Here is a 14,235-nt window from a genome sequence, read left to right on the forward strand (position 1 = left end):
CTGGGTGTTGTCCCTGCCAGCTGTAGAAGTGTAAGAGTGTCACTGCAGTACAGTTCAGCTGAGTTTGCTCAGGAAACTCAGGGAAATTAAATCAATCCCAATGCTTTTTCCTCAGTTTGTTGTCATTCCACACACATTTTCTTTAGGCTTTGTGTGGCGATCCCAGCTGCCTGGTGACATGGATGGTTTTCCTTATGCGCATCTTCTTTCCAAGGATGCAAACCCTGATTCTATATCCTTCTTTGCTGCATAATGTTTATATAATAAAAGAAGGAAAATATGGCAAACCTCAGCAGTTCAAATATGGAATTTCATGGTGCTGAGCCCTCTTTTGCAGAAGCTAAATGTAGAAACTGTAGGAGGTTAACTCAATATCCTTGTATAGGAAAGGCTGCAGGTGCAGTAGCTGTAGCTGTACAATAAAATCCTTCTTTTAGACCAGCAACATCAGTTCAGAACAAGACTTGCACTGGTGCTGTGCATCCATACTAGTAATCTGTACTAGGTTAGCTGTATCTGTGTGATCTCATCGGTCCATGTGTCCCCAATCCGAAAGAAACGTGTATTCAGCTTGTTTTGTGGGGCCCTTACAAGCCACTCCACACTCAAATGCAAATACTTAATAACCGAAGCTTAAGGATCATATGATTCGTTAGACAGTAAATCTGGTGGTTCAGCGTTGTACACATATTTGGCAGATTATAGGTTTATCACTGACAGCTAATCTTTTAAAGAACTGTGGCTTAATTCCTTTTGTTAACTAATTAAAAAGAGAGAAAAAAGTTAAAGCTGTAATTAGAGCTATTAAAACGTGTATTACTCACTCAATGGCCTATACAACTAGGATAAATGTATAATTAGGAGGTTTGTCCAAACATGATTAGAGCCAGTCACGTGTCCTAGGCCATCAAACATTTACTTGTGCATGAGATTGAGAGTAAAGTCAGTATTAAAATATGCATGTAAACCGTGTCATACTTTGCAGAGAAAATACATTAACTGTCTTTTAGCATATTATAAATATTTAACTCTAATCATGAAAGCTTTTTTCAGATGAAAATTCTGAAAGGATTGTGTCCAGCCTACAGCTTCTAATGGGATAATGTCATTGACAACAGCAATCAGACCAGGGCCATCTGTCCCCATGATCCATCACTGTTTTTGCCTGTGATTTGCTGATCATTTAAGAAATTGAGAAGTTAGTAGGTAGCACTTTCCTGTTAGTGATCGGTGCATTCCCTGAAGCATAAGGATCTGCATCCCTTCCAAAACTCAACTGTTTGGGAGGGCAGTTTGCTGTAATAGCTCTTTGCTTCAAAAAACTTCTGTTGCAAGCACTGACCCGGGAAAAAGACGGTGAAGTATTGAGGTTTCTGGGCTTAACCTAGGGAAAGGGAATAAGCCTGGGTGCTGGAAGCTGACTGAGATGTTTTCAATTTTCCTGCTAGAGCGAGAACTATTTGCACAGATGAACAAATTACAGAAGAGCTCCAAAGTAATGTAGAAAAGAATAAGCCGCTTCAATATATACCAATTTCTGCTTGAGGAGCACTGAAATTCACTACTACTATGAAGTCTCAGCTGCCTGTACTGCTTTTAAGCACAGATAATGTAGAGGAGAATTTGGTGGTGTCAGCCCTTTTTGTCTCACTAAACTGCTGAGAATCCTGGGGTAGGACAAAGAGGAAAAAGCACATGGGGGGAAATCTAGTGCAGAGGAAATGGTAGAAATGTCCTGCTACAGCTGGAGGGAGAATGGAGCTTCCTCTGCCTGGGCAATATCTGACTTTCCCATTTGTTTATGTTGGTTGTCATGTTCACATACACTCAGAGAGATGGGTGTATGTGGATATAAATGTGGATATAAATACACACACATGAAATGGCAGTATGCACACGTAGTGGTTTGGGGACCAGCAGTTCTTGGGGTCCAGTTTGGGGACCAGTGGTCTGCGGGTCCAAATAAGTAGCAACACAAGAATTTTGGAGTTGTTTTGCTGTTTGTAATTTTTCTTCCTATATGAAAAATGAAAAGATTGGCCCTCTTTCTGAAAGGATGACATTTTGTCTTGGGGAGCTATCCAGCTGTCCCTCTTCAGAGGTGATAAAACTGGAGTTTTGACTGATTAGAGATGGAGGATTGGGGGTTCTAGCTCACTGTAACAAATTACTACATAATTTTGTTGTATAGGTTCCAATAGGATGCGTGCTAGCTGAAGAGCCAGAAGAGATCTTTCAGTGGGATAAGATGAGGAATTAACTCTTTAATCCTAGATATAGAGCTCTAAAACCTGGCACAACATAGAACTGATTATAAATAATTCCCTAATAGTGTTTTAGACTTCTGTGTATTTTGCCTAGTTGTTACACCTAAATAGCTGCATTGTCCGTAGTCTTGAATATAGCATCTCAAAAGAGAGGTACCATTCATGTCTTTATGTAGCTTATGCTTTTATAAGACTGATTTAATTGCCGACTGAAGTCAGAATCTCATTACATAAATTTGGATACCGCTGCTTCAGAGAACATAGTTTAGATATTAAAGAGATATTTGAAGTGTGGAAGCATGGGGTAAACCAGGGAGGAGGAGTGGGGGAGAAGAATGAACACGTTACTTGTTGCAGATGATTTCATTGTATTGGGACTCTGATTCAATGGTATTGGTGGAAACGAGTCACACTTCACCACAACAGGAAAACTTTGTACAGTTTTCCTGCTTTACGCAAGGAAGAGGAACCTTCAACAGCATTACTGGGAAGAAATTCCTATCCAGTGCATTCACTGCGAGTGATACTGGCTGGTGAGCACAAACTTGTGTCATTTTTGTGTAGCGATTTCAAATTTGAGGAACATCCAGTGCATTTGCAAACTTGTCATTCTACAGGTGTACCAAGCGCTGTCTACATACTCGTTCCAGGTCTGGCAGGTGACCATTTTGCCCGTCACCCTCTCTCTGATTCAGATCGGAACTTCTTTAAGAAACCAAAATCAGCCTCTAGTTCCCCTGCTCTCTAATTCTGCGTGACTAAGTCATTCAGCATGTTATAAATACTGTTGCTCATTCCAAGTGCATTGGTTACCTGTGCGCCAATCACTGTCAGCATATTTTTGCAGTGGGGTGGTTCAGCGTTGGGTAATTGGCAGAAGTTAAAAAGCGTGAGTCACAGTATTGCCCTTTCTGCATACACCCATGTGTGTCTGGTACAGATGTGCAGCTTATGGGAGATATGTGAATGATAGCAGCGCTGCAAACACCCTGCCAGCAAACAGGGAACTTGTATACACTCAGAAAATAGGCATTGATGCAGAATTTACATCAAAATAAGAGGAATTGAAGAGTGCGCAAAAGTGTTTCGAGTGACTATAGGAATCCTCAAGAAATTCCTTTTGACCAGGGGATTAGAGTGAGGACAACAATGAAAACGTGTCAGTGGTAGGTTTTTGTCTGTTGATGGATGTATTTATGACGGACGCACGTGGCTTGATGGCTGCCTGGCATTGCCATGTTTGAGAACAAGAGCCCTGTGCTCCGGCCGAGCTTCGCTGTAGGGCGCAAAGTCACTGCCCTGTAACTCCACTGCTCCCCATCTGTAGAAAGGGAATCAGTAATTGCTCATTGTTCTCAAAGCACTTTAATGTTTAAGGGCATATCATAATCCCTGCTGTTTTCCTCACAAATGAGCCATAGAATAGTAACAGTACATTGAAAATTTGTAGAGGTTAGATTTGTAGAAATAGATTTCCCTGTGCTTACAGTTTTCTGCAGCTGACTAATTTCTGGACCTGCAATTACTTCTGGGTGTAGCTAAGGCTGCTTAGATGTCTGAGAGCTTGATTGTGCATATATATCAGATATTTAGGCATCAAAGTGTTGTGCCTTATGCCTTCACACACAGCACCTAGAAAACTGTAAGTATAGTGAAAGAGATTGGCTTGAAAATCAGGTCCTTGCAGTTCACAGAAGCATTGGCTGAAACAGGGAAACGGGCCCTGAAGAGAATTCTGTCAGGTGAACAATCCCTTTTTGTCCATTTTAGGCTGTGTTGTGCTGAACGTGGAGTCCATCTCGTCGTTCTCTTGGGTTGCCCTTTACTCAGGAGGGCACGTAATTCTCCTGAGGTTTTTCCAAAGTGTTCAGTGTTGAATTACTTTGCTTTCCTGCTGCGAAGGGGAGATTTCTGCTTTTATTCAAGGGAAGTGGAGTGCGATAGGTGCTTAGCACCTGTGAAAAACTTCCCTTCTTCCGTAGCTTCTAATGAAGGAAAAAAAATTAGAGTTTGGGAGATTGCAGGTTCAACTTTTTCACAGCTTTGAAGAGCCTTTAGGATCTCAGCAGTTGTAACTTGTCCCCTGGCAGGCTGGGGAAGTTGGGGTTGTGCTCGGCAGTTATTGGTTTTTTGGGATCCTAGTGCGGGACTCATGACGTTCACCCACCTCCCCAAACCTTCCTTGTTCCACTTGGGTTTAACAAGAGGGAGCTGCCTCCTGAGAATAAACCATGGGTCTTGTGCTGCCTTAGGGCATCTCTGGAGTGTCACTGGGTAAACATGTATTATTATTATTACTTTTCTTTCATGCCTATAAATCTTCACAGAAAACATTCTCCCTCTCCAGAAAGAGACAAATGAAAAAAGCCTGAGGTTTTAAAAAATAAACGCATACAAGTGAGTTACTTTCCAGCCACATGGGTTTATATTTCCCTATTTGTGTCGCTTTCACTGTTCATCCTGAATTCAAAAAGACAAGGGGAGACCTGCTGAGGTGTTTTATTTCTTTTCTCAGTATTTCTGGCTGCTTGTGCTCTCACGAGGCTTGGTTGGCATTGGCGAAGCAAGTTACTCCACTATTGCACCAACCATCATAGGAGATCTTTTCACCAAAAACACGAGGACCCTCATGCTGTCTGTTTTCTACTTTGCAATTCCTCTTGGCAGGTAAGTGACATAATTGCTTCTCTCATGTGCTTTTGGCTTTCCAAGCTCACACCGATCTTAAGTTGCTAATGGTGATAGTTCTTCTGGGTTTGGTTTAGACAGGAAGATGTTGTGATTAGTGACTAATTGGTTGCAGGAATTGGGTTATTTTTCTCGCCCCGGTTCATGTGTGACTTATGGGAATTAGTGGGACAGATTTTGCTTTTTTTTTACAGCACTGGGGTGGAAATGAAGTAAAGATATTTTAGCTGACTCTTTTTTTTAGCATTATTAAATTAATCTCACTTTGAATAATGTTATATTGGTTCTCTGAATCCTTGCTTCGATTCATTTGAGTTCTGGGCCTTCTTTAGCCAATGTCTTTTAGATTACTGCGAAATCAAGATCTTTTAAGACAGTGGGCTGAGTTTTCAGAAGTGAGTGACTGGGTACCTGCTTCTATGTGACAGTCTAGTTATCAGAGGTTTCAAGAGAATTATGCTCTACAACATAGACAATTTGAAATTTTTCCTTTAAAAAATATTTTTAGTTTAAGCTCAAATTCTGCCCAACCTTGAATTCAGAAAGCGTGTCTGAGCCAATCTGAGATGACTTGGTAGTTGCAATAGCAGTGGCCAGTCCATTTGGGTGCTATAGCTGCTGAAACAGCAGTTAGGAGAAATCATGAGGAGAGAAACTGTAATGATCGTTCACGCTCAGTCTTAACGTAGGGCCAAGCCCATGGACGCCTCACGAAAGCAACAGACAGACTCCGACGTGGAGTAGTTATTTCCTCTGGCGCTTTCTTTCAATTGAGTTCCCTTATCAGCCCGATGCAATATCTGATTGTCAGGACAGGAGGGAATCTGTGATTTTTTTTTTTAATTATTTAAAAAAAATTTTAAAATAATGGCTGGCCCTCTATTGTGAGGTTGTAGACGGGGTGGGTTCACATAGTGTGCATGCTGATTCCCAGAGCCGGATGACATCCTGTGCAAAAGTGGCATCGTGGATTCATTTCCAGCAGGGAAAACATGGGCAGCAGTTGAATCTTCCCCAGCTCAGGGAAAAACTTCTGGTTTAGGGTGCTGCGTTTTACAAATTAGAGCACTTATCCTTGAGAGAAAATGCACAAGTGTCCATTTGCTCTTAAGGAAAAAGAAATCACAAAGTCTTTAACTGGTGAAAAGAATAACTTCCCAAGAGGGCCAAGGATGCCCAGTATTTACAGAGAATTCAGTGAACTAGCAAGAAATTACAAATATTCATCCTGTTGAGTTTGTTTCTGGAGCTTCATTATCTCAATATCCAAGAGAGGTTTGGATCCATGGTCCTGTTGCTCCTTTATCTTCAGAAGGGACTTCCAAGCTTCAGATCTGACGTTCTTCGATCAGACTGTCTTGCATATTCTTTTTTTTTTTTTCCTAACAAGCCTATGGAAAATGATCTCTTCATGGGTAATTAGAACCAAGTACTATTAAATGGCAAGAAAAAATTTAATGATGGAATATGGTGTGTCCTTGAAGGGCACTGCTAAACTGGGAGCGTGAACATAAAATTAAGTATTTCTATTAGTGCACAGAAAGGCCTGATGTAGAAATTGAATTGGGAAATAAATTCTTTTTGAGGCTTTGTTTCCATCTGCTGTAGATTGAAAGGTCAGCTATAAACTCAAGATCAGTGTCCAAATTTCCATCAGATTTGAGCATTTATAGATCAATGATGCTGGGAAGAGTTACACATTATCCACCATCAGTTTCACCCCCCATATTTCTTCCTGCAGGAGAAGAGAGCCTAGGACACAAAATTCATTGTGACTTTTAAAATTTTTGTTTACGAACAGCTGTGATTGTGCTACTCTGTCTTTGTATTCCTTGCAGTGGCTTGGGATACATCACCGGCTCAAGCGTGAAGCAGGTTGCTGGAGACTGGCACTGGGCGTTGCGGGTAAGCCACTCTTAATAACATCTTCATAACAGTTGCATCAGTTGATCAGCATTAGGAAGAATTCTATCACAATTACTCAACCTGTTATTATAGATAGACGGTAAAGGATTGGAAATTGCCTTTATGGATATTAAGTGCGTAGCAGATGCATTCTCTAAGCCAATGGGAAAGGTATGTGGTTTTGGCTCGTTGTGCTTGTTTTTTTTCCTGCCTGGGGGCAAGAATTTTCCAATCACTTTATTATCAGTCAACCATGATTTCTTGATGGGGATGGGAAGACGAGGCATTGGCCTTAAATCAACTCCACAGTCTTTCAGTCCCTTGCTGTCAAGAAACTCCGAGAATGGCTTCCTGCTTTGAGGAAAAAACACTTTGTTCCAGTTTCCGCTTGTTTTTCTGCCCTGAGACAGTCTATTTCCTTCTATTTTAACCTCTTGAGACCTTGATAAATGTGTTGAAAAGATAACACACTCCAATCACATAGGCACAAGCGGATCCCGCGCACAAAGATGCCTTGAAAGAGCTGAGAGGAAGCGGCCCAGAAGAACTGTTTTCTGACCTTTGGCCATACGGGTGGCACGAGCCGCCGTGAGGTGCATTCTCTGGCTCTGGCACTTCATGAAGAAAAAGAATTTCATGAAGCTCAGGCCAACACCATTTATAAGGGCAGGTGATGAAACACATGGGTTCCCATCTCAGGCAAATGTGCCCTTCTGTGACACAGGCCGTCCCCTCCCTGGCTAGCAAGGGTAAGCAAAGCCAAGAAAATCACCACGAACAGTTCATCTGCAGCAAGGGGAGCGGAGATGCGTTCCCAGCTGTGAACCTGAAATGAGTGTTGAATAGCCTACAGCTTCACACCAAGAGGATGGCCACCTCATTCACTAACAGAAAGACTTTAAAGGTAAAATTAGCTTTTGAGCAGAAGCCAGCACGAGGAATAAGAAACCCCAAAGCCCCTCCTCAGTGGCCTTTAATGAGGTTGACACATTGGAGCACTCTTGTGTTTCTATCTGTAAAACTCAAATGATTAATTTCTGCGAAAAAATCCTCACTAGGATCTTTCTCTGTTGATGAAGTCTCTGTAGTTATCCTGAGAAATCCAGGCTATCTGCAAGACTGTACCCCTTATGAGGTCATGATTTCCACTCTAAATGACACATTGATGCCTGATTCCCTGCCAGCGTGAAATTGTGGGGAATCTGACAAGCTGCATGCTTCTCTGATGGTTGCTTTGAACAGCATTGCTTGGTTTTTGTAGTCAAACAGCACATGTTGAAAGCTTCCAGACATCAGTGTAAAGCAGCCTCCACCCTGTGGCAATTATTGTGCTCCTGCAAGATGTCAGAGGTTCCCTGAGGTGATGCTTCCCTCTGTGATCTCCTGCAGTCCCCAAATCCATGGGCGGTCAGGAATAATCTGTACTTCAGTGAAATGAAGAAGACAGAAGGACAGTCACGTCAGTGTTTCATTGGAGCATTACTGAATATCCATGGATATTGTCCTGTTGGAGGATTAAGCCTTTAGATAAAAATCAAAGAGACTTTAAATTATGTGACCCTAGAAAAACCCAGCATTTCCGTTTTTCTTACCAGTGCTGTGTCTTGTGGTCAACTGTAGTAAGCATTCTGTATCAGGCTCATTTATCCCTGGATGAGGGATTTTCCTGACTTTCCAGTTCTGAAATATTTTTGTCTTCTCTTTCTTTGCCTGGAAGAATTCTGGGTTTGTCATCTTTGGACGTGAAACACTGCTCGATGTGTAAAGGCCTTTCTCAGGTTATTATTGGAAGCATTTTTTTTTTGGAACAGGAATTTATTTTTAAAATAGCACGTATAGAAGAGACAATAGGTCAGTGAAAATCCATCTTCCTATTTTCCTAACGGTGCTATTTTCCATTCTGACAATGATGGACTTTCAGTGTCAAAACAAGAATCACGTTTGTAGCTTGCGAAACACTGTAGGATCTTTGTACTTTAGTCTCATGATTGGGAGAAAGGATCGGAAACTGGGAAACCTAACTCTTGAACGTGTCATTTTCCTCTCTTTCAACCTGAATTTTCAATGTTTCTTGGTCTGCTGTACACTGAGGTAATCTGAGGAACATGCCTGCAAATGGAAAGCCATTGCGTGTTAGCTGGGAGAGGGATGCATGTCAAACTAGGATTTTCAAAGCCAGCATGCTCCCTACATCCAGAAATCTTTCATGTGGCCTCATAACCGTTAAAAGGCTCCTGTGCTCTCCCAGAAATGAGTTGGTCTCTCAGCCCAGCTGGGAGTAGGTTTCACTGAAGAATCGTGTTTAGATGAATCTTGGTGCTTCAATAACACAAAGAAATGGACTGCCTTAGTCAGAGTGTTCTCAAAGCTGCTGTTCCAGAGTGAGATAAGAGAGTCCAGGGAATGACAGGGAGGAAGGAAAGGAGCAGATGCCTCAGTGCGCTCACAGATTCTGGCTGGCTGTAAAGAATCGAGTCGCTGAAACACAGCTAATGCAATCTGCTTTTTACTGACTAGTCAAAGCAAACCCTGCTGGCTCCTCTGCTAATTCCCCGTTACTTTCTTGCAGGTATCTCCACTCCTGGGAATGATAACAGGGACACTCATCTTGATATTTGTACCTGCTGCTAAAAGAGGAAATGTTGAACAACTTGGGGGGCAGCTGAAGGCTCGGACCTCATGGCTAAGGGACATGAAAGCCCTGATTAGAAAGTAAGAGCACTCTAGTAAAAAGCATGCTTGGCCTCTCATGTTTTAAGTGGAACATGCAATGAGTGAGACTGGAACAAGACAACATGCAGGGAGTTGCAGGAAGCTTCGTCTGTGGACATAGGAAAGAAAATCACAGTTACGTTTTTGTGAGGTATTGACTGCAGTGACAGTGATGGATTCCAAGTTTTCCTCTAACCATTGCAAGATTGAGATCTAAGAGAGAGTCTGCTTTGTTTAGCTCATACTTCAGACAAATCAAGGCTTTTAAAGTGTAGGAATTGCTATTCCTGTATTAATTGTTGTGCCACTGTTGTTCAGACTCTTAAATCCTTTTTCTACCTTGAAAGAGCGACTCTGCTGAGGCGAAAAAGAGAAAATACACAACAGCTTGCACTGCATGGCAAGTTTAAATGCCTATGTTTATAAAACCACATGTGACCGAATGCACGAGCACCGACTGTGCTTGAGTGCTTGTATATGTGCATAAAAGATCACATGCTTACAAGTGTTTAAGTACCTGCACTTGCTTCCAGAAAGCTTGCAAGCTTGCCTGTGACTATGCAAAAACTTGCACTTGTGAATTCAATGTTACATCGGAATTCTGATGAGACACTTGTGGTGTCCTTCATTTTTAGAACTGCTGGATAAAATGCCTCCTGGTATTGTCATCCAGTATCGAAGGACTATGAAAACTGGTGATGGTTAATTTATCAATATTTCTACTTTACTTTTTTGCTAGTTTATCCAAGTAGTAATCATATGGCATGGATAGGAAAGGAGAGGTAAAACTGGTCACCCAGGTAAATAAGTAATATTGCAGATATTACAGCCCTGTAACTCACACACCGTGTCTTTGTGAGTAAGTACTGATTTTCTGAAATGGTCCCATGAAAAATGATCTCTTTGAAGCACCTCTGAAAAGTTAAGTACGTTATTATCAATAGAGCATCCTATATGAAGAAATATTCCATGCCTCTTATTCTCCATCGCTTTGTACCTTGTATGAGCTCTGCCCCTTGGCAAAGGGCTCTATGGGACAACACTGTGTTTTGTCACTGAAGCGCTGGCTCCTGTCCTGGGGCTCCTGCTCTTTCGCTTTTCTGACTAAACCTTCTCTTGGTTTTACCTCTTGTGTCTCCACAGCCGCAGCTACGTGTTCTCATCGTTGGCCACCTCAGCCGTCTCCTTTGCCACAGGGGCGCTTGGCATGTGGATCCCTCTCTATCTTCACAGAGCACAGGTCGTGCAGAAGACAGCAGAGACCTGCAGCTCACAGCCCTGTGGCACCAAAGATAGGTGAGATTCATACTCTGCTGCTTTAAAGAGGGGGAAAAAAAAGGAGTGGGGGCTTATTTACCAGAGGAAACAGGCAAGTCCCATGGAGTCAAGTTACTAGAATGTCAGTAATTTCCTCTAGGTCTTTGCAACAATGATAGGAAATGCTGGGATTGTAAACTAGGTTTTATTTCTCTTCTTTTCTTCATCGCATGAAGTCAAACCAATGGAGAAGCAATGACCTCAGCTCTGTCTTAGTTCCCAGGATATAGTTCAGAAGTAGAAAAGAGACTGTTTTCTTTGCCTTAGAGGACGATGAGAGAGCTGAGAATTTGGTTGACCAGTGACAGAACCTCAGGGAATGGCAGGAAGATGCACCAGGGGAGGATCAGTTGGACATTCAGAAAAGGTTCTTCACCCAGAGGGTGCTGGACACTGGAACAGTCTCCCCAGGGAGGTGTCACGGCCCCAACCTGACAGTGTTCAAGAAGAGACTGCACAACGTCCTCAGACACACGGTGTGACCTGTGGGGTGTCCTGTGCAGGGACAGGAGTTGGACTGGATGATCCTTGTGGGTCCCTTCCAGCTCAGGACATTTTATGATTCTGTGGTTTCCTGAGTCCCACACTTTTCTGTGGTAGCAGCAGAATAAGCTGGCAGGTTGGGTAGCCACAATCGTGGCTGTAATTCAGAGGCTGGATCGATTCCCCTCAAGGATGCAGGGGCTGACCCTGAAAACTTTTGTTTCTGTGTGAGGGAGGACCTCGCTGTGTTTGATTGCTCCATATACTGCTGTGTATGCTGAGTTGTGCTGAAGAATGTTGCAGAGATCTGGGACACTTCGGCCTGGATTGCTTGATGTTATACAGTAGTGTGGTTTTCCAGTCCCAGTTATATCACTTGCAGGATATAAGCTATGAGAAGTAATTCATTGTTTTGTGCTTTACCGTGACGGCACAAAACATAAAATGCTAAAAAAGCATTTCTCCAGGTGAATAAAAGATGCGAAAAACTGCCTTTAGTGAACTCTTTTGCTTTTTAGCTTGTGAGGGAAAAATAACATTAGGGAAACCTCCTTGCTCTAGCTGACACAATCCCATTTCAAGTAAACTACTTAGTGGTTTGGAGTACCATCAACTGGAGCGCCCAGCAGGCAGTCTCAGTCTGTTCTGCAAAAATGCAGTGAGCAGAAAATACAGCTCCAGTCAGACTGCCAGTCTGCTGTTAACAGAGGGAAGTTTTCCACTCCTTGATGACACCTGTATTTTGAGCTGCCCTGGAGCCGCTATAATGTAGTTACCAAAGACTCTGTAATCCAAGTCCTGCACATGCAATACAGAGAATGCTTAACACATCCTGGCTCCTTAAATGTAATTAACATATTTCAAATGTGTAACAGAACAGCAAAATAACCTAATCAGGCTTTTTGAAGTGGTCCGAAAGGAGTTAGAAAGATGTTAAAAGTCACTGGTATGTAGAGTCTTGTTAGGTTGCCTTTCCCTTAAGCTTCCTAGTGCCTGTTCTGTCCATGATTCCCCCTTAGATTATCAATGTGCACTTAGTTGTGTACATACATAATTAGCTGTACAATGCACTTTACAGGTAGCTCAGTGTCACACAAAGAAGCAATATGAGCCCTTTGCACATCTTTGCGTGTTGATCAGTGCCTGTGTACAAGGCTGAATTTCATCTGTTATGTTTTTCTTAATTTCAAGGAAAGGGTGCTAAAATCACAAGCACTCAGCAGGGAGCTTGTTTGTTTTATTTTGAACTTGCAAAGCCAATGTGCAGATTTCCATTAGTCAGTTTATCCTAATAATCTGTTCAAAAACCGTGCCCATTTTTGGGAAAGCCTCCAGAAAAAATAACTGTCTCTTTTTTTCTTTTTTTCTTTTCAATAGTTTGATCTTCGGAGCAATCACGTGCTTCACTGGTTTCCTGGGTGTAATCACAGGGGCTGGAGCAACCAAATGGTGCCGGTTAAAAACCCAGCGAGCTGATCCCCTTGTCTGTGCTGTTGGCATGCTCGGCTCAGCCATCTTCATCTGCCTCATCTTCGTCGCTGCCAAGAGCAGCATTGTGGGAGCCTATGTGAGTATAATCTTTGCATATGCCCATCTCACTTGTTCCCTCTCTACCAAACTCCTTAGAACACCCTGTGCGTCCTCTCCTGCAGCAAGCCTGAGATATTGGTCTTGCTCTTCCCCTTCTGAATGTCCTTCGTTTTGCCTCTTGGCATTTTGGCGCTATCTAGATGTGCCTGAAGGGAAGATTATGTCTCAACTGCTTATCCCTTCTCCCTAATTGTCATCAGAATTTAGAGCTGGGGATTTAGTGCACGCATGGAAACCCACAGTTCTGTGCCTTTGGGTTGTTCTATCTATACCTCTATTCATACCTCTGTTGCTCTTGCCTGATGTTTTGGTGCAGGAAAATTGTCTCCTTCCTCTACAATAAGGGTATTGTAGCTGCAGTGGTACCAAATTATAATTACAGTATAACTTGTCTGTGGGCAAGCTCTTGGCTACTTGTAATAAGTGTCATTAATTTCCATAACTAGGTAGATTGCTGCAGACCGATAGTAATTACTGTGCAATTTCAGTTTGTTATCTGTATTACCATAGCACCTGAAAGTCCTCGTCATAGCCCAGGAACCACAATACTGCACAAATGCAGATTAAAATATAGCCACTCCCACAGTATTTATAGTTGAAATATATAAAAAGGCATCGGATAGATCCAGACAAATTAAAAACTCAGCCTCGGGCTAGAATCTTGCTTTCAGTAGAGTGGAAATCCAGTACAGCGAAGAGGTCCCAGGTTCCCTTTCAGGGTATTGAAATAGTAATAATAATAGTAGAGAGAAGCCTGGGACCTGAGAGAAGTTTTCAAGGGAAGTCGTGAGATGGTTGGAGTAGCAGGATAGTTTCTGAAAGCCCACCCGCACTTCCACACTGCGCTGCACACTCCACCCAGAAAGGAGAATTCATTTACCGTTAAGCAACCAGCCACTCTCCTGCAGTTCCTTGTTTCTCTGTATTTCCAGCACTAGCTGAGCCGTGGTTATTTTCTGAGTATTTCAATGCTCATATTTCGTCGTTACAGGGAAGCACAAGAAGAAAGATTGAAAATTTTAGAACAGCACCAACAATGCCTACTGGGGCTATTTAGAAAGTGTCAGAAGGAAATTCGCTGCTCTGGTTTGTGGCATGGTCTAGAACTAGCCATTGATTAGTGATCACCATACAAATTATCACCTCGGACAGCCTGTAAGAGGGTGTTACTGGTTGGCCAAGCATTAACCCTCCTTTCATCGTCAGCCGTCTCCGAGTGACGAGATCTGTCACATCCCTCCACCCGTCCCTCCCTCCGCCTCTCTGTGCAGCC

General features: G+C 42.6%; 1 protein-coding gene across 1 annotated transcript in view; it reads left to right on the forward strand.

Annotated features, from left to right (window-relative positions):
• Window positions 1-14,235, forward strand: part of LOC135995784 (sphingosine-1-phosphate transporter SPNS2-like) — a 124,905-nt gene that overhangs the window by 70,373 nt on the left and 40,297 nt on the right. Inside the window, exons 4-8 of the mRNA XM_065647318.1 lie at window positions 4,783-4,934; window positions 6,794-6,860; window positions 9,430-9,572; window positions 10,716-10,868; window positions 12,750-12,939. Of these exons, the coding sequence (XP_065503390.1) occupies window positions 4,783-4,934; window positions 6,794-6,860; window positions 9,430-9,572; window positions 10,716-10,868; window positions 12,750-12,939 (705 nt within the window). The remainder of the gene's footprint in view (window positions 1-4,782; window positions 4,935-6,793; window positions 6,861-9,429; window positions 9,573-10,715; window positions 10,869-12,749; window positions 12,940-14,235) is intronic.

This window comes from Caloenas nicobarica, chromosome 17 (assembly GCF_036013445.1).
Source record: "Caloenas nicobarica isolate bCalNic1 chromosome 17, bCalNic1.hap1, whole genome shotgun sequence".
NCBI lineage: Eukaryota > Metazoa > Chordata > Aves > Columbiformes > Columbidae > Caloenas > Caloenas nicobarica.